This window comes from Syngnathoides biaculeatus, chromosome 17 (genome assembly GCF_019802595.1).
Source record: "Syngnathoides biaculeatus isolate LvHL_M chromosome 17, ASM1980259v1, whole genome shotgun sequence".
Taxonomy (NCBI): domain Eukaryota; kingdom Metazoa; phylum Chordata; class Actinopteri; order Syngnathiformes; family Syngnathidae; genus Syngnathoides; species Syngnathoides biaculeatus.
This window is the reverse complement of record NC_084656.1, coordinates 22,706,030-22,733,574: the sequence shown is the minus strand read 5'-3', so window position 1 is coordinate 22,733,574 and position 27,545 is coordinate 22,706,030. Positions and strand designations below refer to the sequence as shown.

The window sequence follows — 27,545 nt, the reverse complement described above, 5'->3', positions numbered from 1 at the left end:
AAAAATCCAGGGAGAGACTTCCGCGACGTGCGGGAAAAAGGAAAACGAAAACGAAACAAACAACAACAAAAAAAGGGGGCGGGGGTCAAAGGTCACATTGCGTTTGAGTAAAAATGTCGAAAAGATGATTTCCAGCGACGGAATCCGTTTGGCTCCGTTTCACTGGTCGCCGAGTTTTTGCGTGCATCTACATGTACGTAGGATGAAGTTTTGGTGGCGATTGATGCGAGGTGAACGTTGTAGGTCAAAATAAATCAATAACAAGGAGAAAAAAAAAAAAAAAAAAAAGTGTATATACTGTTTTGGCAAGAAAGCACACTGAGACTTTCCAAAGATGTAAGTATGCTTTCTATCCAGCTCCATGTGATGATGCATTCCCTGAAAAACATGGTTTTGCCCCTTTTTTTTGGGTGCCAATTGACCCAAGGTGATCATACATGCATTATCCAACGCGCTCATCCTCACAAGAGTCACGGGAGAGCCAGAGCCTATCTCAGTGCGCTTCGGGCGAAAGGCGGACTACACCTTGAACTGGCCGCCAGTCAGATATCGACACCATCACTGAGCGGGAATCGAACCCACGCTGCCCGCACCAAAGTCAAGCGTGCGTACCCACTACACCATAAGTGACTGTGTATACATCTCACTTTGAAACACTCACTGAGGACCCCAAAAATTGCAAATTTTGCAGACATGCGTATGTCATGAGGGAATCACCCCCCAAAATTTGGTTTTTTTGTGTGTGACCGTAAGCAACAAGGTCAATAAAAATCCATTTTCAACAAACCACAGCTCACATTGAAGCTCTCAAAGTTTTCCATGTCCGTAACTATTGAGTCAATATTTCCAAATCGAATGGGACATTAACCAAAAATTATGTTTTTCCTTTTCATTCAATTGTCTCCAAACCACACAAGGTATTTTTTTTTTTTTTTGTCTTACCAGTAATACAAAAATAATTAAAAAAGATACAAATATTTTGGCAAATTCCCCTAAATGTGTCATCACCGGATGTCTCGGCACTTTCTGCTACTAAAACATTCCAAAAAATGAATGATAACATTTTTTTTTTTCTCCAAGTACGTGCTGACACATGTCAAGGTTATGACCACGCCCCTCATGCCCCGAATTAAATGGCTTTTACCAGAAGCCTCCCACCTTCCAGTGTTTCTTTTCTTAACGTGGCTCCCGATTCCGGCTCAGGAAAATGACTCACACTCTATTGGGAACAAAAAAAAAAAAAAAATATATATATATATATATATCTAATTACTTTTTGGGTTTTTTTTTTTTTTTAAAGGCGTAATCGCAAAACATTCCTGCCAGGCATGAGGTGGTAAAAGAGAACATTTCGGGGTGATGCTGTAATAGCTGCGGCGTCCTCCCTGCCCTGTCTCGGGCCCCCTCGGGTTATGAACGCAATTACATAACTGGCGCAGGAATGCTGGAATTGCACACTGGACGAAAAGCAAAGGGAGGGAGTGTGTGTGGGGGGGGGGGGTTCTCGCACTCGCTCGTTAACTACTCCCTAACCACGACTTTTATGCAACGGCCGACATAGCCCCACCCAAAAGTTCACTAAAAGTCCTTTTGTGCCAATCAGGGAGCAGAGAACGAGCGGAGGATTCCGTGCTACTGAACACACGTGGGGCAGCAACACATGCAAACTCACAGACACACATTCGTTTTGAATAAAGTTCAAATATTGCGTGAACGCGTTTTATTTTCAGCTTGCACACGCCCAAAACAACTACAACAACAACAACAAAAAAACAAACAGTTTTATTACATTTGACGTTTTGTTTAAAATAATTAAATAAATATACTCAGTCCTCGTGAGGAGCTTCCTTCGTATTTTCAAGTAGGGAAGAAAAAATAAAAAAGTGTCGGCGCGCGGTGGGTTTTGAACGCTGTCACAACAAACTTCCAGCCGACATCGTTTGTGTGGAAACAGCCGACTTTCACAAAGTTTGTTTGTTTTTTTTCTGAAAAAAATACAAACTAATACTCCAAATGGCAACAAAGACGTGAGATTCGTGGCTGTCCGCCAAAAAAGTACGCGCGGAAGACTTAATTCATTCCCAAGTGTACGAAATTGTTTTATGTCGACGAAAAAGTCCAACTTGTTGTTTTAACTTGAAAAACAACAAAAATGAATCCAAAAACGCTTACATTATTTGTTGATGACTAAATATTGTTTGATGTTCATGAAAAAATGAAATGTATGTTATGTTGGCAAAAAAAAAAAACAACCTAAATTGACTTCATGTTTACAAAAACGATGCGGAAGACTAAAATGTCTTTGATGACGTTCGTGAATTGAGGAATTTTGATTTTTTTTTTGCCCCCGAAAATTATCCGGAAGGCCAACACGTTCCATTCGCCGACGCCAACATTGTTTCCAAAATCGGTAAATGGCCTCGGAGTTCGCCCGTCGACCTCCCGTAAACTTGGGAGTCCGACGCGGATTCAAGCGTAGGCGGCGACCGCCGCCAGGATCTGCAGCGCCATGGACACGCAGGGCACCTGCGCCGCCACGTAGGCCAGCGAGCGGGCGGGCGCCGGCAGGGCGGCCAAGTAGGCCACGCTGTGCAGCAGCCGGCACGCCGTGAAGGCCGCGAAGTGGAGGCGGGCCACGGCCAGCGACGGGCCCGTCATGGAGTAGACGGCGCCCAGGAACAGGAAGGGGAAGACGTTCTCCATGTCGTTGCGGTGGGCCCTGCGCGGACGTTAGCCGAGATGACGCAGCCGCGTGATCACAATTTGGGCTAACCCATAACCCGACTCCTATCCTAAGCCCAACCTCAATCCTAACCGTAACCCCTCCCAAATTAGGAATTTATTCATTAGTTGGACAACACGGACGAAGCTGGTAATATGTTTAAATCGAGAAGGAAGCGGGAACCAGAATTTGGGCAATTGGCCCGTATCCAAATTTGAAAAAAAACTTAACTCATAAATTAGATTTAAAAAAAAAGGTCAAGTTGAAAAGAAGACGCGACGTCCGAATCGGACCGAACTAACTGATGTTGAGTCGGCCGCGCCGGAAGAAGACCAGTCGCGCGGCGCGAGGCTCGCTCGGGGAGGATCGATGTCGATTGGCTAATTTTCTCAATTTGGAGGACGGCGGCATCAAATTGGCTTCTAAAAAGGAAGGAGGAAGGCTCATTCAATACTTTGAAATTCGACATTTTGATTGGCCGTTGATTTGAACGGAATTAAGAACCAACATTTTGAGACCTCAACTTCCGGACTTTCGTACTCGAAGGACCGCCCATTTACTTCTGCACAGTTTTCTCGCCTAAGCTAACCCCGACCCGCTCAAATGGGCCGTCGAATTCTTTTTGGAGTTATTGAATGGATTTATTTATTTTCCCCCGAGGAGTGAACCCTAAAGACACTTTGTAGTGGTTTTGGCCCTGCTTATTCAACATTTTTTTTTTTAATAGCAACACGTAGGATTCCATCACAAAGGCATGAGTTGAGGTTGTTTACAAACAAAAACATGTACCGATGTACATGATACTGCGTCGTGTTGTGTTGTGTTGTGACAGTATCGCGTGATCAAAGTGCTGTATTATTACAGTATTGCGAGTATTGAAAGTGGAATATAGCAATCACTCTCTATATCACGGAAAATTCCGGACATCTCAGATTTGGTGTGAAGGTCAGTGACCGTACCATCTGTGATAAAACTACTCCGGGCAAATTCCTTGTGTGTTGTTACATATTTGGCCAATAAAGCTGATTCTGATACAGTCCGCAAGTTGGTTAAAATGTTGCAAATATCGACTGGGCGCTTACCATGGAAAAAACAAAAACTACAATCCATTTAAAACGCAAGCCAAAGTCAATAGTTTTTTTAGTGAATAGTAGTAATAGTGAAAGGGAAAAAAAATGTAAGTAAAAAGCAACGTTTAGCTTGAATTTCTTCAACCACAGTGCCGTAGTTCAAAACGTTGTAATGAATTCCTGGTACTCGTGACGCATTTGCTGCCTGCCTTGCCAGGCCAGTAAATGTCACGAGTGGTTCACCCAGGAAAAAGCCACTTGACACCTCCACTTGTGTGCATGGGCAGCTGTTCATGTCATTCAAGCAGGGCGTGCCTAATACGCACGAGTACGTGTTGTGTGTGTGTGTCGTGTGTGTGTGTGTGGAAAATACACGCACCGCTTTCTAAAGTGCAGTTTTACTAGTTGGTATTTGCAATACATACATGAAATTTCGACGTTTATATACGTAATAAGTTGTCAATAGACAGCATTTACTGCGGGTTGTGCGTTCCGCCGGCGGGCCATACCTGCGGCATCGTTCCACGTCGGGATCCAGTCTGTGGTACTGCAGTCCGCCGTGTCTCATTGCGTCCTCCGGGTTGGCAAAAGCCTTCGCGTTCCGACAAAACAAAACGGCAAAATGACGGGTCACCACTCACTCATTCACAATTTATTCCAAAAACTTTCAAATCTTTCATCATTTATTCTCAAGATTCATCCACTCACTTAGTCACTCACTCACTCACTGTTGTTGCATTGCATGTCAGAAAAACACTTTCACTCAGTCATGAAACATTCACTCACTCACTCACTGACTGACTGACTCGCTCACTCACTCACTCAGTACCATTGCATCCATCTCCCCCAAAAAAACTCACTTACTGACTCATTCGCTGTCATTGCATCCATGTCTGAAAAAACCCTCACTCACTCACTCACTCACTCTTGAAACATTCACTCACCATGTATCATTGCATCCATTTCCAAAAAAACACTGACTCACTCACTGTGTCACTGCATCCATCTGTCTGAAAAACACTAACTCGTTCATTCTTGAAACATTCCTTAATTCGCACTCACTCACTCACATCCATGTCTGAAAAAACACTCACTCCCTCACCGATGTATCATTGCATCCAATTCCAAAAAACACTCACTCACTGTCATTGCATCTGTTTGAAAAACACTAACTCATTCATTCTTGAAACATTCCTTAATTCGTTCTCACTCACTCACTCACTCACTCACTCACTCACTATGTATAATTGCATCAATGTCCAAAAAAAGTCACTCTTACCTTTGGAAAACACACTGGTCTACATGTACTCACTTACTCAGTCATTCACTCACTCCTTCTCCAAAAACTCACTCATTCACTCACTCACTCACTCACTGTGTATAATTGCGTCAATGTAAAAAAAAAAAAAAAAAAACCTCAGTCATCCATTTGTTTGGAAAACCCTCTGGTCCGCACGCACTCACTCACTCACTCACTCTCACTCACTCACTTCTGCCAAAATTCACTCATTCACTGACTGACTGACCTTCTTCCTGAGCCTGACTTGTCCCGTGATGAAGGCCAACACGTACATCTTGAGCACCAGCAGCACGGCGTAGAAAACAAAACAGGAGAAAATGTTGTTTCTTAACATGACTGCGCCGGGGAGGGCAAAAATTCCTGCGTCGATCCAAGAGGGAAGCGTCGGGAAAAATGAAAAGCGAACGCCGCGTGCCGGAGTCAAAAGTCCAGCCGCGGTTGGGGGGCGGTGGGGGCGGTGGGGGAGGCCCCCCCCCCCTCCCGCCCACTGACTCAAATGAGCCCAAAAGCCTTCGCCGACGGTTCCGCCGTCTTTCCCCTCACACGTGAGATGTCGAAACACGCCACGGCGCCGCTGCCCTCGGGACACGCGACGCCGTGGCGGCGGCCCAGGAGCTCAAAAGCTTTCCAAAAAAAAAAAAAAAATGAACGTTTGGCTTCAAATTTGTTTTTTGTCATGAATGGAAAAAAAATGGTCATAAAACTGCACAAAAAGCCCGTCACGGCGAGCCAGATTTGGAAAAAAATTAAAAAGTAGCCTCAAGTGAGTTTGTCGTTGATGTTTACCAAATAAAAGATCATCAAGACTTGAAAAAGTGTTTCTGGCAAAAAAAAAAAACCAAAACAAAAACAAACAAACATTGTTTGATGTTGGTAAAAACGTCGCGACGACTTCATTTCTTCAAAATTAGGTGGCAATTTTTTTTTTTTTTCTTCCAGGTTAACCAAAAAAAAGACACATTTGAAGTTTTTCAAAGACTGGAAAAATATGTCTTTGAACTTTTGGGGAAAACCTGCCAGGAAAGTATGAGACCCCCCCCCCCCCCGCCCCAAAAACATAAAAAAAACAGACACACAACCTAAATTCTCTTTGATCGTGTTTGCTGTTTAAAAAAAACGTCCGTCGACAAATTTTTTATTTTTATTTGCCATTTTGCTCCAAATTTGTCGCGTTTCGGAACTTTTTTTGCGTTGGCTCAAGTACGCTTCCGATGAACCCGGTCTGAGCGCTCCCCCGTGCTGAAAAATCCCCTCGTGACGACCGTTGCTAGCAGGGGAACTCTGACGCCAACCCGGGTCTCACAGTTCCCCTTCTGCTACATTGAGGGAGCTAACGCGACCCAACTCTTAAAATAAAAGTCGATACAAAAAGATGGACACAAATATGTACGTTCGCTGCGTTCGTCCGTAGCGAACGTGAGCACTCGGCGGGCGACACGTTGTTTGAAGCGCGGATGGGGACGTTTCAGACAAAATACATAACCGGCGTGCGCGTTGATCACAAGGAGGCGAGCGCTCCGACCGTCACTCGGACGGCGTCTCGTGACTCACGTCGACCTCCTCCGGGAAAGCTTTGAGGCAAAATATGACGAGCGGGGGCAAAATACGGGCTTCCCCTCGTCGACGTCACTTGCGACACCTGAAAACTTTCCGCTCCAATTCCAGAGTGCTGCGTTGTCGCTCATGCGCGAGTCACGCGTCACGACGACCGCCGCCGTCGTCGTCTACCTTTTACTCACTACATCTACGATACATATTTTCACAAAGTGCTTCTTCACGTAGTTAGAGAAGACGCTCGTGTCCTACATCAATTTAAAAACACATTGAACATTTCAACTAGTAGTCGTAATAATAAGCTGCTACTTTTTTTTTTTCCCCCCACACGCTTTCAACCGTGCGGTTTATGCGCTGATGCATGCGGCTAAATTGTGCATCTAACAGCCTGCGAGGGTGACAGCGGTGAAATATACGTGCCGAGGACGTGACTTTTACCGGTATGTATTTTTTTTTTCTAACCGGCCCTGCTAGCGCAGCGTTAGCTTTAGCGCGGTGTTGGCTTCAGTGTTAGCGCGGCGCTGCTACCGTTAGCGTAACGGCGCTAGCGTTAAACTGGCCAAATTTAAAAAATGCTAAATTTTTTTACATTTAAAATAATATCTCACAAACAGTGATCAGGAAATCAATACAGGGTGTCCCAAAAAAATGTATACACACTTTAAATAATCGTAAACTTGATGTTTATTATCATTTGAATAATTGTTAACATGTAAAAGAATTTACAAATATTATTATTTAAGGTGTATATACATTTTTTGGGACACCCTGTATATCAACAATACAATTATAAACATGAATATTATTGTAATAAAATATTATCACAACATTAACGTAAAATGTATTGTATCGTACTGTGAACAGATTGTTGGTGTTCAACAAGTGTATTCTTTATTTGATTAATATTACTAATTTTTGCATAAACAAAGTTCATTATTCTGCTCATTTCTTTCAAAACAAAAGTGTCAATTCCAGTGGAGGCTTGTAATATTTGAGGAAACCATATCAAAATTGGAAGATAATAAATTGCAACACATTTGTAATTTGACAACAGTGTCTCTAATTAGCGAGGCATTTATTGGGGGGGGGGGGATTTATGTATCTACATTAAAAACATGGTCATTATTAGACATTTAAAATAATATCTCACAAGCAGTGATCAGGAAATCAATACAGGATGTCCCCCCAAAATTATACACACTTTATAATTATTATTATTATCATAATTTTTAACACGTAAAAGAATTTGCAAATATTTAAAATGTGTATACATTTTTTGAGACAGCTCTATATCAACAATACAATGAATACAAAATGAATAATACTTTAATAAAATATTATCACAATATTATTGTAAAATGTATTGCATCGTGCAGTGAACAGATTGTTGCTGTCCAACAAAAGTGTATTTTTTATTTTATTAATATTAATAATACATTTTGCATAAAAAAAAAGAAAAAACCGCAGGGATTGATTTGAAGTCTTCCGCTAATTTCTTTCAAAATAAAAGTGTCAAATCTGTGGAGGCTTGTAATATTTAAGGAAACCATATCAAAAATGGATGACAATAAATTGCAACAAATCTGAAATTCCGAATAACGATGACAAAGAGGAGATGTCATTAAATATCACATTTAATAATTTAACCATGAGTCATCAGCACATCACGCGTACGCACGTCACGACATTTCGCTCGCTAACTTCAAAGCGTCGCAGGCGCCACTAACACGCTGGTGAAATGGGAAAATCATTTCCGCGCGTCGAACACGGCCAACAACACACGTGAGCACGTGTCAAAATGGCGGCACCGCACCGCAGCGTACTACTGAAGTACTTTCGTCAATTACTGGCACACACCAAGCACAGCACAATTCATATCTTGACCCGCTTTGTCGCCCGTTTGGCCCGAGAAGGCCCCCTACGAAGCGCCGATAATCGGCCAATTTGCCCGCAAAGCAGAATTGGAATTCGAGGCCAATTTTCGCAAGCATGCCTGTGGGACTTCGCGTCACACGTTAGCGTTAAGCTAGCGGACTTCCGCTACACGAAAAAATAGGAATTTGGTTGAACCTTTCGGTTTCTACACGAAAATGTTTGATTCTCTTTTGTTGTTTGAAGACTTATCATTACTGTAGCATCTAGCCCGGCTATGCTGTTTCGGCTCATATGTTAGCATGAGGCTAGGCTGAAGGGAAACACCTTGTGCTACACAATTATGGAGAGCATTTAGCGTGTGTTGTGTAGTGTTTCACTCATGCGGAACAGGTGGGCCCAGTCCTGTCACAGTATCAAGTTCTTTTCATCTCCGAATGAGCCTGCACGTCAAAAGGGAGGGGAAAGTACCGTCATTTCCGGCCCATAAACTGCAACTTTAGCTTTCGACCCTGCGGCTTACGCGGCTAATTTGTGCATTTTTTTTTTCTTCTAATGGCCACGAGGGGGCACTGGAGCGGAAAAGGTAAGAGTGAGACCAGTGGAATATATGTGCTGAGGAGCTGACTTTTACCGGTATGTTGTATTTTTTTTTTTTTTTTTAACCGGCCCTGTTAGCGCTGCGCTAGCGCTGTGTTAGTGTGTTGCTGCTGTATTACTGCAATGTCTAAGTGATTTTTACCGGTATGGTTTTTTTTTTTACCGGCCCTGTTAGCGCCACGCTAGTGTTAGTGCGGTGCTAGCGTGTTTCTGCCGCGTCTCAGTGATTTAGGTATGTTTTTTTTTTTTTTTTTTTAACCGGCTCTTTTAGTGCTGTGCTACCTTGTTGCAACTGTGTAGGTGCCGCGGCTGTTTTCTTACCGGTATGTTTTTTTTTTTAACCAGCCCTGTTCGTGCTATCGTGTTGTTGCTATGTTAAGCTAAGCTAAATGTACTGGGTGAAGGTTATAATCCGGTGCGCTCTGTAGGCCGGAAATGACGGTATTTTGGGATGTTTTTTTTATTTTTTTTTCCAATGTTGTGCCAACTTCTCAAATATCGAATACAATTGCCAGTAAATATTGATTTTGAATTTTGCACTTAACTCCATTTCAGATTTTTCTCCTTTTTTTTGTTGTAGTTTGACATTTTTCTCAAGATTTAAAAAAGTGCCTGTACTTCTCAAGAAGTACTTTTCCCACCTCTGCTTTTCTTTTGCGAGCGCATGAAGCGGGATTTCCAATGCTTTTGTTGTGGTCGCAGGTTGCTAAGAGACCCATAAATAAGCAGTGGTGATAATGAGCGGACAAAACATGTCATGTGTCTCGGCGGAGTTGCCTGTGGTCCGCAGCCACGGTGACATCGTGGGAATCCCACCTCGCGATAGAAAACCAGATGCAGTCCGGCACGTTTCCAGTCTACTCACGGTCGCGTCGTCCGGGTGCAAAATTCCTCGTCTTGTGTGGGAGGGAACGGGAAGGCGCTGCGGGTGAGAAGAAATCGGCGTGAGAAAAAGAAATCCGAGCGGAGGGTCCGTAACGCCGTTGGGGGAAATGAACGATTATTACGACAGCCGTGCTCGAGATGCTTTTTTTTGTTGTTGTTGTTGTTGCAGGGAGCTCAAGTCAACCTTGGCTGTTTATGACACGCATAGTTGACGTTTCCTGATAAAATAAACAGAAGGGAGCCAATTACACAAACCGAACTCTGCTTGAAACGGAGCGCCGTGAAAATGGATCGCGCTCCTCAGCAAATTCCTTCCCCCCCCCCCCAGTTTGCCCACTTTAATGTTGAATATCATGCAATAAAAACCCAATTACCGTGATTTAAAAACTGGGAAAACCACCGTTTTTCTCCTCTGGGGACATTTTCTGACAAGTTCACAGTTCAGTTCTGAGGACCCGGGTTCCATCCCGGCCCCGCCCGTGCCTGCGTGGCTTTTCTCCCGGTGGGCACTGCGGTTTCCTCCCACATCCCAAAAAACATGCAATTAATTGTACGCTAAATTGGTGCGAGTGCGACTGTTGTCCCTGCGATGGGCTGTACCCCGCCTCCTGCCCGCGGCCCTTGTGAGGATAAGCGGCTAGGAAAATGGATAAACGAACAAGCTTCTCGTAAAAATTTATTGTCCAATAAAATCTGCACATTTTCTCTGAAAATTGATAAACAAAATAAGGCCTTTTGTCCCCCTAAACATAACTTTCATTTCATCAAAATGACGCGAGCAGACTTTTGCCGGTTGATCGGCTTTCCCGGTCAACCTCAAGTGGGAGTGGCCAATACTCTCTCCGCAAAGCGATGCTATCCGAAGCGCGCCGAGGAAAACGTGGGAAAATGCGTTGGAATTTTTTTTTTTTTTTTTTGGGGTTTCGGACCTCGGACGAGGTCAGAGCGCTCTGGTCTCGGCTTCGATCTTCCTCTCGCCGTGCAGGCCGTCGGGGTCGGGCGGCACCGCCGTCTGCCTCACCGCGATCTCGGGACCCCCGCCGTAGATCCCCAGCAAGTACTGCCACGTCTCCTCGGAAATCTGACCGTAGTCTGCGCCTGGGGGACGACGACGCAAGCGCCCCCTTCAGGTGGCGTCTGCGGATTCGTGCGCTCGTGTGACGGACGAGGCTGACCTTGCTTGAGCTGAACGTGCCCCCCCTTTATGACGCCGATCTTGCTGTTGTCGATGGGACCGGGAGGCTCTGAACACAAAGGGGGGGGGGGGGGGGGGGTTAATTTACTCAAATGCAGACGGGGTCTGTACCTGCACACGATTACGTCCGAGGCGCGATGCTACAATTTCGAGTCAGGTGGATCCTGAGTTGAACATGAGATGATTTTTAGTCCGAAAAAGAATTTGGTGGCTTTAACTCAGTTTTAATGACTCGCAGTATATCGAAGTAAAATTGCAATGATTTCCTCATCAAATGCCACATTTGATTTCTTGGAATATGATGCTATTCTCGATAAAATTATTCAATCTGTAACCCTTCAAATTGCTTGATTTATGTCTTTATCAAGTAACAACTTTTCCCTTTAGGAAACAACAACATAAATATTTCAAAAATGTTGACTTTATTTCTCCGAAGAAGAATTATCATCTCCTGTAACAAATATTTTTGTTTCCCGGACTGGCTTTTTGGAACGTTTTCCGTTGCAATGGTGAGATTTCGCTTTCCACGTTTTCCAGTTACAATTATTTAAATCTCTGTTGTAATATTATCTCAGTTAAAAAAATAATAATAATAATAACTTTTCCCTCGTGAAATGTACACTACAATCCTAAAGTTTCAATGTAATACTGTGAATCTATTCACGGAAGAGACGTCGATTTATTTAGTTAGTTACCGTTGTCTTTGCCTTTGACGAAGGTCTCCCATTCTCGGAACCACTGCATGCCGATGCACAAGATGACGCCGGGCGCCTCCTCGGCCTGGAACTCTTTGTTCAGCTGTGACACGCCGACGACGGTGAGGGCTCAAAGTTTTAGTTTCTGTGGGTTTTTTTTTTTACCTTAATGAACGTGTCGATCTCTGCTTTCCTGCGCTTGGCGAGCGCTTCGATCTCCACCTGGCAGATGGCGCACACGTACAAGTGGTTGACCGCTGGGCCGCCGCCGAAGCTGAACAAACAACGCAAATGTCGGCTGCGAGTCACCTTTTTTTTTTTTTTAAAATACAATAAAATCATCACTTTTTGGGAATGACAATGATCATATTCTACCAGGGAAAATGATGAGATTTTTTTTTAACAGATCAAATCTCAGCCAAATGACTGCACTTTTTAAACTAAAATGACTACTTTTGTTTCCTCTCAATAATTCACACAGAATGCTGACTTTTCATCTGAATATTAAAAGTGCAATAATTACTCTAAAATCGCTGACCTGTTGTAAAGGTACTCCCACACATTTTGCGGCACGATAACCACCAGGTCGTCGATGTAGTTGTATTTATTAGGAGGGATGCCTGGGGAAAAAGATAATCGATCGTTCAATATTTTCATCTAGCTGTGAAAGCATTCAAAAAGAAACAGCTTGATGGCGTGCACGTGTACAGTCATAAACATATTGACCAATAAGATGAGCTCCCGTTTCTTGAATGAATTGCACGCTTTTCAATGCTCTGCCTGAGCACCAGTACGCCGCCTAGGGGTGAATTTGCTACATTACAGATTCACTGTCCATTGTCGTCACCCCTGCTGTCGATGTGGGCCGTTCCGAGCCAAAGGCAATTTCTTTTTTAATATTAAATTGAAATTTCATGACAGTGGTTCTAATGTAATTGCCGTTTTTTATTATTTAAAAAACTTCTCTTCTAAGAAAAAAGAACAGCTTTATTTTTATGAAATAATCTCATTTTCATTTTTTGCAATACAATTTGGACAATTCTTGTCCGGTGGTGACTATGATAAATTACAACTCTTCATTTTTAAATGACTATCTTCAGAAAATCATTTTTAAAAAATAAGGACAATTTAACTACAATAAAAAAATATTCTCAAAAATTAAATCAATTAAAATGTGACTTTTCCTGGTAATATTACAAGTATATTCCCAAAAATTCATTTTCCCCCCCCCCCTGGTGAAAATGGTGACATGGGTGAAATTATCACCTTTTTTTCCCAGTAAAATAATATTTATTCTTTCTCCTCCTCAATAAAATTACCATTTTCCCCCCCAAATAAAATCGAACTTTTTCTCTCAATAAAATTGACTTTTTCCTCATATTCCCTTATAACGTTGAAATTATAACTTTATAAAAGTGAATTTTTTTTCACTCAACAAAACTGGAACTTTTTTCCTCATGGTGTTAAAATTTTCTTTTTTTTTTTCTTCCTGACTAAAATTAGGACTTTATCTTTGTAAAACGACAACTTCCCCCGCCCCACCCCTCCACAATAAAAGCAAATGAAGTGTAAAACACGCACGCACCTCCGTGGTGACAAAGGAAGGTGCGGTTGGCGATGGGGCCCGGTTCGGCGAAGGTGTTGAACTTGTTGAGCCACTCTCGCGAGATGTAAAACTGCAGCAGGCTGGGCTCTTTGCCGCTGGCCAGAGCGACGACCTTCTGCCGCTCCCGCACGGACTCCTCGCTGCTTTTCCTGCACCGCAGCGACGCCGGAATTCAAGACGGTGGATTTTCAAGACTCGGAATTTTGGAGTCCCGTGCCTTCTGTGTAGTACCACGTTGTGCCACAACGTGCCAGGCAGCACTGAGCTCCACACTGTGGCGTCAAGTGTAGTTAAGAGCAAGAAGAAAAGACAGAGAAGGTCCCCAACTACAAACACAAAGCAGCGCAAATATATGCCTGTGCGGAAGGTCTGTTTGCATAAATTGCTGCTCCGTGTGCAGCAGTTGGTTCAAGGTTTAAATTTACCAAAACATTAATCCAATTGATGTTACCCCATCTATGGTGTTTCACATTAGATGTTCGCACTCATTTGGTTGCTATAATGGTATGTTTTCGTTGAATGTTTTAGTGTTTGAATGGAGGTTGTTCATTTGAGTTTAAAATTCAAATGAGCGGGACAAAAAAAAAAAAAAAAAAAACCCAGCTTGAAGCAACCACACTGGGCCTCTTTTTTTGGAGAATTCAGTGAGCAAAAGCATTCAAACAAATGCCAAGAAATACTTTCAAAAGTGTTCCAATACAGTTAAGTGTGTTCAGTGCATGCGGGAGAGGTAAAACTGGATCCCCAAAAATGATCTATACGGTCTTTGTACGCTGCGGATTTGAACCTTTGTGGAAATTCATCCCCCCTTTACATTCAAACATCAAACTTCTCAAACAAACCAGACATCATCGACTGAAAGTCTCCTTGCTCATGAAAACTAGCACAACTGCTGCTTTAACCCGCAACTATTACTGGAGCTCAGTTGCGGACCTTCTTCTGCTTGTTCCGAACGTCACCGCGTGTCTTACAGCAGAGCTCGGTACTCCTCTACACATTGCGGTACAACGCGGTTCTACACTGACGGTGCGCAATTTGTCTGTGCAGTACAAAAAGCTGCCAAACAAAAAAATATTCCCCGTCTTACCTGTAGAAGAGCACGTAAGCTTCCGCGTTCTGCACCACCGTCTCGTGGACCTCGGTGACGTACTGGTCATCAAATTCATACCACTGGCCGTTGATCACGTTCTGACAGTAAGCGATGTAGTGCCCACCTGCGACGAGAATAACACAATACATTTCTCTCCCCCCCCGCCCCATAAGCGCGCACAAAACTCCTCTGCGGGTTCTTTTCGATCGTACTTCCGGCGGTGCCGTGGTGACAGATGACGGAGAGCAGATCGTACGTGGTGACCTGGGACGGGCTGTCTTTGGCCAGGAACGGTCGCATGTTCAGGCCCTCCAGCGGGAAGGAGACGTGGTTGCTGATCTTGAACGAGTACATCACCTCGTGCCGGAAGCGCTTCAGGTGGATGCACAGGATCTGCAAAGGATCAGAAGAAGAAGAAGAAAAAAAAAAACCTGCCGCTAACCGGAGCTAACAAGGCTGCCCAAATTGATCACATTTTTCACCAACTGATTCATCATTTACAGTCATTGTTTAATATCAAATTGTCCGTATGTTCATATTTCAGCCTCTTTAAGGCAAATTTCCCTTCACGGAAGCAGACTGGTGACTTTATAGCAATCTAATCGCCTTTTACATTAATCCCTATGTAAGAGTGCAAACTTATTTTTTATTAACAAAAAAATACTAAGAAAAAAATTACTTATTATCGATTAACGAGTAAATATTTTTCAGTCAATTTTTCAATGAAGAACGGATAGAATATTCTATGTGAAAAGTATTCGATAGTGACGAGTCAAGCCTCCTCTTTGCTGACTCACGAGGCGAGGCCCCGCCCTCTAAAGCCACACACATTCAAAGTCACAGATATTTTAGTGTGGAATGCGAGGATGGTGACCCCGAGTGGACGGCAATAACACCTGCACATCACATGGACATTGTTGATTCATTTTAAACCAAATTTTGATGCATTTAATTGATGCGATGAATAATTCATTAAAAAGATATAATAGCTGCAGCGCTACACGTGGGCAGTGGGGGCTTTTACAACAGTACATTACTCACAAAAAGTACAAATAATTTCATTCATTCATTCATTATTTTGGCGATCCTGACTGACCTTGGGTCGGATTTGACTTCAGACAGTGACAAAAAAAAATATCAAACGCGTGTTTTTGCACAGTGTGTGTAAACTTCTGGCTTCAACCGCACGTGTGCAGATGGATGTTTGCACACGTGCACTGCACATGGTCGGCCTTGAAATAACCGAAACAAAAAACTGTAAAAATGAAACAAATACCTCTGGAAGTCGGAGCACTTTGCAATATTTCACACCATTTCTCAACCTGCGAAAACGACCCCCCCCCCCCCCAAAAACAAAAACGTGAGTTGGGGGAAAGCCAGGCCCCGATACGGTCGATGTTTTGCGCGTACTCACTTCTTACATCTCTCGCAGCTGTACATGTTGTCTCCTGCCAAAAGAAAAGGACAGCGGACGTCGATTTGGGCCAATCGTTTCTCCATTTTACGCGGCAGATTTTCGAGTGTGACCTTTGAGCTCGTCGGCGGCAAAGAAGGCGGCCAGGCAGTCCTCCAAGGTCACCATGGGCCCCCAGAACCAGCTGGGTATGCACGAGACCACGAACCTGATCCCAGACAAATGACCAACTTCTCAACATTCGTCATCCGTTATTGACGTGCAGTGAACCCCTGCTGAATTTTTCCCAATCGCTGTTTTTTTTTTTTTTTTTTTTCTACAGTATACATTGGACACCCGTGTACAGTACTTTTGCGGTTTATTTAGCCGTGGATATTTAAAAATAAAAAAAAAAATGTCCAATCCTTAATCTGGGTTTTCTTTTTACTTTTGCTTTTTTGGAGTGAAACAACATCAAAACCGCTTATTGGTAGTTTGCTCACTATGCGTTATTCAAGCAACATCCCCCCCCCCCCCCCCACACACACACACACACACAAAAAAAAAAAAATTTTTCTTTTCTTCTCCAAAACAATAATAACGGGGTTGGTCACTGATGTTGTAGTGGTACACGCGCCTGACTTTGCTGATCGATTCCCGCTCAGCGATGGTGTCCACATCGGCCCTGCGACTGACTGGCAACCGGTTCAGGGTGTATTTCGCACAAAGCTAGCTGGGATATGCTCCAGCTTTCCTCCAACCCTCGTGAGGATAAGCGGCTCGGATAATGACATGACATGACAAGAATCGTGGCCATCGATTTTCTAAGGTGAGGTCGAAATGCCAGGCAATTAGCAGCGAGATGAAGTTGAAGATTAGGTCGCTTACTAAACCGCAGCAAGAGTCGTCGTTCGTACAGAGCAGAGACAAGATAAGCCTGTGATTATTTTGGCTTTTCTTTTTGTTGATTCCTCAAAGTGAAGCAATAAAAAGTGTTTTTAATATGTGTAGTGGCGTTTAAAGCTGTTGGGAGCGGTGGAACGGTCGAAGAAAAAGGTTTGAACGCATCCCCCCCGGCGATCAATCGGGGTTCACTGTAATCGGATCACGTCCGTCTCAGACCGACCGGCGGATGGAGTCCATGATGAAGGAGATCCAGCCCTGGGAGCCGTACGAGTCGGGACACACGTTGGTCTTGACGGGAAGGTTCTGGTGGATGGACAAGTGGAGCTTGGCCAAGTCTTCCTTCCCGGGAATCGGCAGAGACAAATCTTGGAAGGTCTCCACTGTGGTCGACACCTGCCGTACGGTCACATCGCGATTGTGCTGCGATCGTGGACGTTTCCGGAGAATAGCTTCAAATGTGCGGTCCCCGCATGGGCTCGGCATGCACGTGGAAGTTGCCCGTGGATGAACTCACCCTGTCGCAAGTCAGGCACTGGACCAGGCTGAGGATGGAGCCGTCAAAGATGTCGGAGATGACGCTGCGGTAGTGTGAGTGCTTCTTCTTCCTGGAGCTCAGCAGCAACTGAGCTGGAAAAAAATACAGAAAACACGTTAACAGGCGCTCAGTAATGCTATTAAAAAGATTTTTTTTCTTGTTAAAAAAACAATACATGCAAGTTTTATATTTTTTTCATGTTGTCAGAGACTTTCTTCCACCAATCCAGTGTGAAACCTCGTGACGTTCGACTCCCATTTGAGCATTTTCAAATGAACTGACATGACCGTACACTGCATCCTTGCAGCCCCACACGGAATCAGCATTTGCATCCATCCATCCATCCATTATCTGAGCCACTTATCCTCACAAGGGTCGCAAGAGAGCCGGAGCCTACCCCAGCTATCTTCGGGCAGGAGGCGGGGTGCACCCTGAGCTGCTTCCCGGCTGCTCGCGGGACACATATCACCAACCATTCACACCTACGGGCAATTATGAATCTTCAACGAATGCATGGAAACCAGAGGGAAAAGCCATGCAGCAACAGGGGAAAAAAAATGCAAACTCTGGACAGCCAGAGCCGGGATTTGAAACCCGGTCCTTAGAACTGTGAGGCAGACGCCCTAACCAGCCTCCCAATATTCGGTGGGTCTTGAGAGGTCGGTCAAAAGACAATAACGGGGAACGCTCCTTTCAAAATTTTCTGCCAGCGAATGAGAGTATAATCTCTGTGGCTGGTGATGACAATAATTGCTGTTTGACGTGTGCACCTTTCTTGAAAGGGTACGAGGCCCCCGCGGAGCGCAACGGGCTGGAGCGAGGCGGCGTGGAGGCCAGCTTGGCGTGAAGCTCCTGGAGGTTTCTCACGGGACTGCAGGGGGTGGATTGCGGGCAGGGCGTCGTCGCTTCGTTGTCCGCCTCTGCTTGAACACGGAATTCTCTTCAAATATTATTTAAAAAAAAAAAAAAAAAAACTTCCAACGCTTCTCACGCAAGATGGCGTTTCCTTCCTGTCTTTGGTTGTTCTCTCGCCGTTGGCCCTCGGCATCCTGCGCCGTGTCCTCCTCACCGTCGGCTGCCTGGGAAACGGCCGTGTCCACGTCGGCGTCCTCGTCCATGTCCTGCGAGGGCCCGCGAAGGGGCGAGCCGGACACCCGCCTGTCCTTCAGCCTCTCCTTCTCAGAGATCCCCCCGCCCAGGGGGCCGTCCGCCACGTCGCGCTCGCCCTGCGGCGGCGCCTCGCCGTCGCCGCCGCCGCAGTTCCCCGCCTCGCTGTTGGAGCCCGAGTCGCAGGAGAGGAAGTCGTCCTCGGCGGGCGAGCGCTCGCCGTCGAGCCTCTCCTCGCCGTCGCTGCTTTCGCCGCTGCCGCCGACGCACTCCATCAGCGGCTCCTTCAGCTCCTCGTGGAGCTGGTCCATCAGACAGCGGAGGAACTCCTGGGTGTCCTTTGGGACGGCCGCAAATTCATTCATTCACCATAAAACCGTTACATCAAATATGCTAATGCTAACAAAAGATGTGAAATGCCATAGACGGGCACAAACGGCAAATTAGCGCAGATGTTACGGAATTTCTAAATCTTCAAACAAAATGAGAAATGGGAAATGAGGTGAACGTTACCTGCTGAGCATAACCGCGAAACATCGGGTTCAGCAGCTTGATGCCGTGGGAAAGATGGGTCGGGACCACGTAGCTGGGCCTGGAACAGACCGACAGGCCCCTTGAAATATCGTACGTTATTCTCCAAATGTCTTCCTACAATAAGATATTTTGGATAATGTTCCCTGACATTTGCGGGGGACAGACCGAGCTCTGGCTTGAACAGCAAAAATGAGTTCTGAAATTAATAAATAGAGACGGACCTGTCGTGTAACGCTGCTAAAAAAAAAAAAAAAAAAAATGTACTCTTATTTATCGGCAATTACCGTTTTTTATGCCAGAGTTCTGAGATGAGTTTCTGGTAGCTCTTGCAGAGGGCCGGCTTCTTGTCGGTGCGGACCAGCCCGGCGCAGTCCAGGAAGTACTGAGTGAGGGGAGGACTGCTCGGAAACAAAAAAAAAAAAAAAAAAATGAAATGAAATCTCTGCAGCGATTGGCTGAAAACATTTGTCATTTTCACTGGCTGTCATAAAGTGAAATTTGGAGGGTAAAATTTTAAACGTACAGATTTTCTCTTGCATCGTTGGATTTTTTTTCCTGTTACACATTTAAAAATAAGCAAAGAACACAATCGTGAGTCGCTTTAGTGACTCATTTTTAATCTTCACTTGAAAAGGGAAAATAGAAAAAAGGTCCAGCAATGGTCTGAAAGCGACTCACCAGTTGGACAGCGCTTGAAGAGCCGCGTTCATGTAGCACGAGTTGCCAATATTTTTCATTCCCGTCAAACCTACGAGACAAGAGGGGAGCGGCTCTTTGTTGCCATGACGACGCAGCGCTCTTGAGCGTTGATTCGATAGCCGCAAAATCCATCTTTAGGGACGTGCGCTAGTACAGTCCGAGTCCTCCCATTTTTGGGCCGACTACGACAATCTTAAAATGAATTTCGAGGATATTGAAAAGGAAGATGAGCTCCAATCGACCCACGACGGGGACGTTTGCAATAAATTCATGTTCAAACATTCAATATCTTCACGCTCAGATGATTTTGCGTCAATCCGTCTGAGAGTTATTGCGCTGCATTGTGTTATTAGAGAGGACACGAGACACACTAGTCCACGGACCTTCAAGAATAGCGAATAAAAACTGAGCGGGTTTGCCGCACCTCTGGGTTTAAGCTCGTCCTCCTCGGATTCGGAGCCCTCCTCTTCCCCCATGGCGATCGGCACCGCTTTCAGCGGGTGACCGGGCGGCGCCGGTGCCGCCGCTTCCTGCGGGGGAAGCAGAACGTGTCACTCCTGCAGGTCGCGGGGAAACAGGCCGCGGAGTCGCACCTGCTCCGAGGCGCCGCAGGGGTGGTGGGGGGGCCCTGGGGCGCCGGGACCCGGGGGGGGCCTCCGCTCTAGAAACACTTCCCGCTCGCACACGTAGCACCAGATCCTGAACGTGGTCAAGTTGACCGTCAGGTTGTGCTTCTTGGCCTGTGTCGGGAAATTCAATTGGAAAACAAAACAACAACAAAAATTGGCATATACATTTTGCTCTGCGCTCAGTGTGTATGACGGTTTCATTTTCATAATGACCATCACGTCTATGGTGGAGCACATTCGATGTTAGCATTAAGCTAGTCGACAGTCGCTCACATTTGAAAAATGTGCGGGTGTGGTCAGTCATGCCCGCGGATATAAAGTTACGGGTGTGTGTTGTGTTTGTAATTATGAGTGTACCCCTTTAAGAGTGGAGGGGGGGCGGTGTCAGGTAGAAGTAGGAAGTAGAAGTAGGCTGAACAGCAGAGATCGTGTGCTTCCGTGTTTAAAAAAAAAAAAAAAAAATGTCAGGCTGTTGTTCACCGCGCCGGATCGGTTTTCATGTACGCTCAGAGTGTGCGACAAGTGCGCAATTGCGCAGTTGCGCAGCTCAGAGGGAAGATTGGTCAAGACTACACAAAATAAGCGACGTCTTTCAATATCTACGCATTTCTACTGGTAACAAATTTTTCGTGCTCGACTGTGCAGATTCACGAGCGCGATGGCGCGTGGGGGGGGGGGTACGTGCCCGTCAAATCACAGTGACTGCAGTGGATGTTTGTTAGACAAATTTATGGTTTGGTTGAACATTCTGGATTTATAATAGTCTATAAATTGTGTCATTTTTACAGTAAGCTTTAACTGGGAGTGAAAAATAAACCGCTTAAATCAAGCACCCTTCCCCTCTTTTTTGGAGAACTTGTATGAGAACCCATTATTATTATTATTATACAGATTATTGCTCTGCATCACCTTGTACAATCTATACGCATACATTATTATTAGAAACCTTTTTTTTTCTCTCCTTTCAGCCTCTTGCTTACAGAGAGCCACCAAAATTGCTGCAAACAGAAGACGTAGCACGTGCACAAGCAAAAGGCAGCCACCGTCATCTCACCTGAGCGTGCAGCGTGCTGTGATCCGAGTACGACTCCCCACAGCCTACATACGGGCAGTCATTCTGTGGAGAGGGGGAAAGAAAAAAAAAAAGCTGCTATTGAGAAAATTTGAATCTTTTCGGGATGTTTTGGAGATTTTAACAACCGTTTAAAAGCATCGAGAAGACAAACCGTTACAAAATGTTTTTTATGGTCTCTGTATCGCATATTTTCATCTGTCGTGAATGAGTCTGGAATGCACCCCCCGCCCCGGTGATAAACGAGGCTTCATTGTAGACACTTTTTGCGATATTGTCGTTTGTTGACGTGCCATGACATTTTTCTGGTGTAAAATATGCGCCTAGACGCAATAAAAGTTGGGAAAGTATTCTCTTGCGTCACTTGCAGGAAATATTCAAAGTACCTCAAGACAAGCCCACAGGTTCGGCCCCCCGACGGCGCATGATTGACAGGTTCCCTGTAAGAAAAGACAAAAAAAAAATGCAATTTTACAGTTGACAAATGATATTTCAGTATTTATTTTTCCGCTCTCTGTATTTGAAATATCTGGAGTTATCTTCTCACTTTGTTAAAATAGGTCGTTACCATTTTAAACTCCGTGGATGAAGACGCAACGTAGAAAGAAAAAAACAAAAACAAAACAAGAAAACGTAGCTAAAACAAGTTTAAATCGGATTTTTTTTTCTGCCCACTCGTTTGGTATTCAAGCTTCGGATCCTGCGGTACTGGCCAGGAATCCAACGCATTTGCCCAAAAGGCACCAGAATGTACTGCTACACTACAGCTAACGTGCAAAGACAATTAGTTTTGTGCAAAAAAAAAAACACACACACCCACAATAAAAAAAAATCTAAATGTGTATTGCACATATGGAAATTGACAGGAAAAATGTTTTTCACTTTTTAAACTTTATTTTTCTGAAGTACATTTCAGCATTTACTTTTTACTTTGACTTAAGTAAAGGAGTTGAATCATTTAAAACAAAAACACATGAATCCACCGACTTGGCCTTATGCCTTTTTCAAGACAAAGTTTTTTGCTTGGTTGATTATTTTTGTTTTGGAAGCAAAATTATTTCGTTACGAGTAAACTTTGGCTCCGATGATGTGGAAAGCAAGAGTCACCAATCATGGCCATGAAGTGAACCACACACACAAAATAAAAACACTCGCAAAGAGCTGCTGTAGACCACAACTCACGCCCCGGTGCTCACACAAAGACGAACCGACCAAGATCTATCTATCAATTTATCTATCTATGAAAACGGAGTGCGCCATTCTCTGCTCCTGTTTTCTGATTTCCATGAAGATGACAACAACGGATATGGCACGAGAATGACGACGACCCACCTTGGATTTGACGAGGAGGTCGTCTTTCGTCACCTCCCCGATGGAGTCCAGGTGGGGACAAAGGTCTTGCTCGGCCATACTTGTAGTTTAGCTGGAAAGAAAAAAAAAAAAAAAAAAAAAAAAAAACAACAAAACAAAACAACAAGGCAGACGACAAGGCTTCGGCTACCGCTAGCATACAATGATGACGAGCCACAAAAACAAACGGGTCTCATGCGTTCTTGATTCGACGACGACTCGGCCTTCGCTAATGTAAACAAAGACACGGTGGGGCGGGGGGATATAATAATAATAATAATAAGAAGAAGAAGAAGAAGAAGAAGAAAAGGCCTTGCGGGAGTGAAACGTTGGCTCCAGGAAGAAGACGATGCCGGTGCAGTCTGCAAAATCACCGGGCACGGCCACGACCGTTGTAAAATTCATATTTACCGTGACGCGGGACAGCTGTCACGGCGACAACGGCTCCATAATCCCCGTCGACAAACCGCCGGTGACGGGGGTGGGGGCAGTGCAATGACGAGACAACAATTGCCCACGACCGTCCCCAAAACAGCTCCCACCGCCAGCTCCACGTGACGTCACGTCACAGGGGGGATGGGGGTGGGGCTTAATCCCTGACCCTGTACCACGTGATGCCAAAACCGAAACCCCCCCAACTCACCCATCCATCCATTTTTTTTTTTCTGAGCCGCTTATCCTCACAGGGGCCGGAGCCACTCCCAGCGAGGAGGCAGGGTATTGAACCGGTTGCCAGCCATTCGCAGGGCACACAGAAACGAACAACCATTCGCGCTCGAAATCACACCTTGGGGCAATTTCAAGTCTTTGTTTTAGGATGTGGGTCAAAACCCGAGTGCACGGAGAAAAACCACACGCAGGTGGAGCGGGATTTGAACCCCAGTCTTCATAACTGTGAGGCTAACATTCTAACCAGTTGCCTCAACGTGTCACCCAAATTAAACAAAACTAAAATGCACATAAATAAATCATTTTATGCCACAGTTTCAACGGCTACGGTTTTCAAACAAGAATTTTCTCAACCTGTACATACAGTGGACCCCACATATTCACGCCTCAGTGTTTTTTTTTTTTTTTTTAAATTCAATTTATTTATCATCCACGCATCCATTTTTTTCTGCTTATCTGTGGTCGGGTCGCGGGGGCATGCACCTTATCGTGATGTTTATTTTGTCCTTTCCTTTTTTTCTCTCACAAGAATTACCGTTTTGTCAAAGCATATGGAACATTCAGTGTTCAATAAAGTATTGAAAATATGTAAATCAAAAAATCTGCAATCCTTTTGAATTTGATAGCTGCAAGACATCACACGGACATATGATTTTAAAATAGTACAAAAATAGTATTATTATTGAATGAATTTGAATACATTTCAAACGTAAATATATGAATTCATGCCACGGATAAAATGACCTATTTTGTTTAATACACTAGTTTGCAGATCTCAGATCTGCTCTGAACCTTTTTTTTTTTAATCTTGAGAATTTACACGAGAGCAGTTTTATAATCTGACTTTAGATCAGATCCAGGTTTCCCTTTTTGCGAAGCCTCGCGGTATTTCATTTTCCCAGCAAGCTTTGCGCCTCCTTTCTGCCCGAACCGACATGGTGAGCACAGTCATTTTTTTCTCAGCTATTATCTCCGAGTTGTATCCGTCTGCATCCTTGTCTCGCAAAGCATTTTGTACACTAACTTTTGACATGGTACCACTAGCTGTTTATTAATGATGTATCACGTTGTTATTTGTCGTCGCTCTTCGGATGTTTTGTATTGCGTTTTGACAGCATCCTCGGTAGTTCCTTGTGCTAGCAGTCCTGTGGCCGCTCGCTTCAACGCTAAAGCTAACATGCGGTGAAAACGCGTGATTTCTACGTGGATGTTTTATTTTTCCTCATCACTCTTTACGTTGATATCTCGTTTAAACGCTGCGTAGCTTTGCGATTGAGCTAAGTTAGAGGTTGACTTAATATTGTTAAAAAGCCGGACGTGGCCTGCTAGTGCGCTCGGTAATTGTAAAGTCTGCCAGGTGAGAAAAAAATGGAAGTTGGTCTTAATCTTAATATAGGTAAATGCATGTTCAAGTTGTGCCTGAGTGTTGTCAGATTTTGTAGTGCTTTTTAATTGTTAAACAAATTAGACTCGTTTATTATGCATTACTGACTTATGGGTATTAATTATGCCAATGTAGGTGCTACCCAGGAAGCACTTACTAGCAAAAGTCGTGTTTTGAATCACTAAAAAGGTTAATTTGCAGGAAGGTGCCAGACTAATTGTGGCCAGGTTAGTACTGTATCTGGCTGATGTCAGTCTTATTTGAAATATCGGGGACTTGTAAATCACCCTTTGATACCAATAGTTGGCGCTACACTGTGGCCTTTTTGACAGACTGGCAAAAAGTCACAGAGTTCTATGGATGCATTAGGTCATTTTAAAATCAACATTTTATGGATCAAAGGTTTTATCGTATTCCCAGGTGTCGGCCTGTGGTGGGGGGTTGAAAATTGGCAAAAACATTCCTATTTTTAACCGTTGATGTCTTCCAAGTATGGCGTGAACTTGCCGTCGCAGGCCTCGTGCGCATATCGCAAACCACATTATGGCCGATGCAGCTGTGAGTTTGTTCAAATCTCCATAACGCAAATGTTTTTCCAAAAGTCGCTTAGTGTCGATACGTGAAAGAGTTGTCATTGAGTTCGTGACTCGCGATGTACAAAAGGGAGTGAATACCAAATGTTCATTTAGCCTGTTCCTGAATGCAAAATTCTTGTGCCCCAGCCCAAGCCAAAGAAGCCGAAGGGGAAGAAGGTGGCCCCCGCCCCCGTGGTGGTGAAGAAAAAGGAGGTCAAGAAAGTGGTCAACCCCCTCTTCGAGAAGAGGCCGAAGAACTTTGGCATCGGTGAGTTGACCGCCGGCAAAACGAGACACGGAACCATGCGCAGATGATGTAAGTGAATATTTGCTATCTTACCCCCGCTGAAGACGACCTTCCCACCAAGATCGCTGATGCGCATTCTCTACTCACCATGTATGAAAAGCGTTTAAGGTCCTTGATCAGGTCTTTGTACTAGTAGGCTCTTTGTCTTTGCAAGCTAGATAAAACTGCACAACCAATAAACCCGATGAAATTGGTGTCATCTACTTAGTAGTAAGGGCAAAGTGTACTAGTACATGGAGGTCAAGGATTAAATGCTCAGATAGCTTTCCAATGACGTTTCCTTGCGGGTCTGCAGTACGACGTGTTAACCACCCCCCTCCTCTTTTTCTTTTCCCCCGCCCGCCCGCACGCAGGCCAGGATATTCAGCCCAAGCGTGACTTGACCCGCTTTGTGAAATGGCCCCGCTACGTCCGCCTGCAGAGGCAGCGCGCCATCCTCTACAAGCGCTTGAAAGTGCCCCCCGCCATCAACCAGTTCACCCAGGCCCTCGACAGACAGACCGGTACGTCTGCCCGCTCCCGCTAACTCTTCCCCCGTCCCCGCAGATGATGTGAATGCAATATTTGCTATCTTAGCAACCTTGCTGACATTTTCCCACCAAGATCACTGATGCGTCGTGTGGACGCTCGCTCCCATCTACCAAAGTTCGACCGGTACACGAATTTAAATTTCTCTTTCTTTGCATTTGTTTCACAGCTACGCAGCTGTTCAAGCTAGCGCACAAGTACAGGCCCGAGACCAAGCAGGAGAAGAAGCGCAGGCTGCTGGCCCGCGCTGAGAAGAAGGCGGCCGGCAAAGGGGACACCCCCACCAAGAGGCCCCACGTCTTGCGAGCGGGTAAGCGATGGGAGAACGCAACCCGAATTTGAGGCCTCGTCCACGTGTACACGAGACGATCACACTCGACTCAAATTGTACTTTTAAGCATGTGACGTGCCACGTACGCACATCACGGACATGATTGAAACGTGGGGAAAAGCTGAGCCAGAACTTTTACCGTTAGTAAAGACCCGTGTTGTGGACCTGGTCTCGAGAGTCTGGCACTGAAGCGGCCTAAATGCATTGATGTGACTTGAATTTCTTCACCTGAAACTCATCCTGATGTTTTTATGAGCTTTTTAACCCTGAGCATTGGCCGGAAAAGATCCCCTTGGGGTAAAAAAAAAACGGAACGTAATCTTTTTTCTTTTTTTTTTTAAACGCAAAGTTGTCGCCCTCCAGGTGTCAACACCGTGACCTCTCTGGTGGAGAGCAAGAAAGCTCAGCTGGTGGTGATCGCCCACGACGTGGACCCCATTGAGGTGAGAGGACAGAATCGTGGCTGCTTGAAAGCTCGTCTCTCGGCAATGATGCTTGAATTTCTTCACCTGAATCGTCCCGTGTCGATCAAAACATACGAGCTTTTTAACCCTGAGCCGAGAGATCGTCCCGATCCCAAAAGACGTACGAGCGGAGTCGTATGGTGGAAATAAACGCTAACCCGGCGCTGTCCCCTTTGCGGCCGTAGTTGGTGGTTTTCCTGCCGGCGCTGTGCCGCAAGATGGGCGTCCCTTACTGCATCGTGAAGGGCAAAGCTCGCTTGGGCAAGCTGGTGCACCGGAAGACGTGCACCTCGGTGGCCTTCGCTCAGATCAACCCGTGAGTCACTTTCGCTGGGGTTAAAAAAAAAAAAAAACGTTCGCGATTGATGTAGCGTGGAAATTTTCCCAGCCCTATTCATACATTCTGGCCATTTTTTTTTTTTTTTTCTCCAGTGAGGACAAGGGTGCCCTCTCCAAACTCGTGGAAGCCATCA

The 27,545-nt window shown here is 44.9% G+C and overlaps 3 protein-coding genes and 4 non-coding genes across 11 annotated transcripts in view; 5 read left to right on the top strand and 2 right to left on the bottom strand.

The window, feature by feature from the left end:
- Positions 1–1,681: 1,681 nt before the first annotated feature.
- ptges (prostaglandin E synthase) lies at positions 1,682–5,556 on the bottom strand. Its single transcript, XM_061800624.1, has 3 exons — positions 5,319–5,556; positions 4,302–4,384; positions 1,682–2,719 (listed from the first exon to the last, which is right to left on the bottom strand). Exons 1-3 carry the CDS (start codon positions 5,424–5,426, stop codon positions 2,470–2,472), a joined length of 441 nt encoding a protein of 146 aa, XP_061656608.1. The 5' UTR covers positions 5,427–5,556; the 3' UTR covers positions 1,682–2,469.
- A 2,706-nt stretch (positions 5,557–8,262) lies between these two features.
- usp20 (ubiquitin specific peptidase 20) lies at positions 8,263–23,431 on the bottom strand. 3 transcript variants are annotated; one of them, XM_061800738.1, is made up of 25 exons: positions 23,226–23,431; positions 22,797–22,887; positions 21,851–21,904; positions 21,447–21,509; positions 20,357–20,503; positions 20,188–20,293; positions 19,743–19,812; positions 19,349–19,462; positions 19,044–19,122; positions 18,415–18,868; positions 18,194–18,343; positions 17,403–17,515; positions 17,109–17,281; positions 16,117–16,211; positions 16,004–16,037; positions 15,866–15,911; positions 14,802–14,982; positions 14,587–14,713; positions 13,479–13,648; positions 12,432–12,513; positions 12,059–12,167; positions 11,894–11,996; positions 11,179–11,247; positions 10,933–11,101; positions 8,263–10,040 (listed from the first exon to the last, which is right to left on the bottom strand). In XM_061800738.1, the coding sequence occupies exons 2-24, from the start codon at positions 22,872–22,874 to the stop codon at positions 10,944–10,946; spliced, it is 2,775 nt and encodes a 924-aa protein (XP_061656722.1). In that variant the 5' UTR covers positions 22,875–22,887; positions 23,226–23,431; the 3' UTR covers positions 8,263–10,040; positions 10,933–10,943. The 3 variants fall into 3 exon arrangements, with proteins under 3 accessions (XP_061656722.1, XP_061656721.1, XP_061656723.1); XM_061800737.1 differs by having other exon boundaries at positions 22,797–23,431; XM_061800739.1 differs by lacking the exons at positions 21,851–21,904; positions 22,797–22,887 and having other exon boundaries at positions 23,226–23,423.
- A 945-nt stretch (positions 23,432–24,376) lies between these two features.
- rpl7a (ribosomal protein L7a) overlaps positions 24,377–27,545 on the top strand; it is a 3,513-nt gene continuing 344 nt past the window's right edge. Inside the window, exons 1-7 of one of the 3 annotated variants that reach the window (XM_061800754.1) lie at positions 24,377–24,421; positions 25,590–25,710; positions 26,103–26,252; positions 26,447–26,587; positions 26,972–27,051; positions 27,258–27,388; positions 27,505–27,545. The exon at positions 27,505–27,545 is cut by the window's right edge and continues 29 nt beyond it. In XM_061800754.1, coding sequence (XP_061656738.1) covers positions 24,419–24,421; positions 25,590–25,710; positions 26,103–26,252; positions 26,447–26,587; positions 26,972–27,051; positions 27,258–27,388; positions 27,505–27,545 — 667 coding nt within the window. In that variant the 5' untranslated portion in view covers positions 24,377–24,418. The other 2 variants (XM_061800755.1, XM_061800753.1) reach the window with 2 other exon arrangements.
- On the top strand, positions 25,749–25,822 carry LOC133491301 (small nucleolar RNA SNORD24). Its single transcript, XR_009792382.1, has one exon. It is a non-coding gene; the product is annotated as a small nucleolar RNA SNORD24 (small nucleolar RNA).
- On the top strand, positions 26,291–26,364 carry LOC133491303 (small nucleolar RNA SNORD24). The gene has a single exon (XR_009792383.1). It is a non-coding gene; the product is annotated as a small nucleolar RNA SNORD24 (small nucleolar RNA).
- On the top strand, positions 26,808–26,883 carry LOC133491299 (small nucleolar RNA SNORD36). Its single transcript, XR_009792381.1, has one exon. It is a non-coding gene; the product is annotated as a small nucleolar RNA SNORD36 (small nucleolar RNA).
- LOC133491298 (small nucleolar RNA SNORD36) lies at positions 27,092–27,169 on the top strand. Its single transcript, XR_009792380.1, has one exon. It is a non-coding gene; the product is annotated as a small nucleolar RNA SNORD36 (small nucleolar RNA).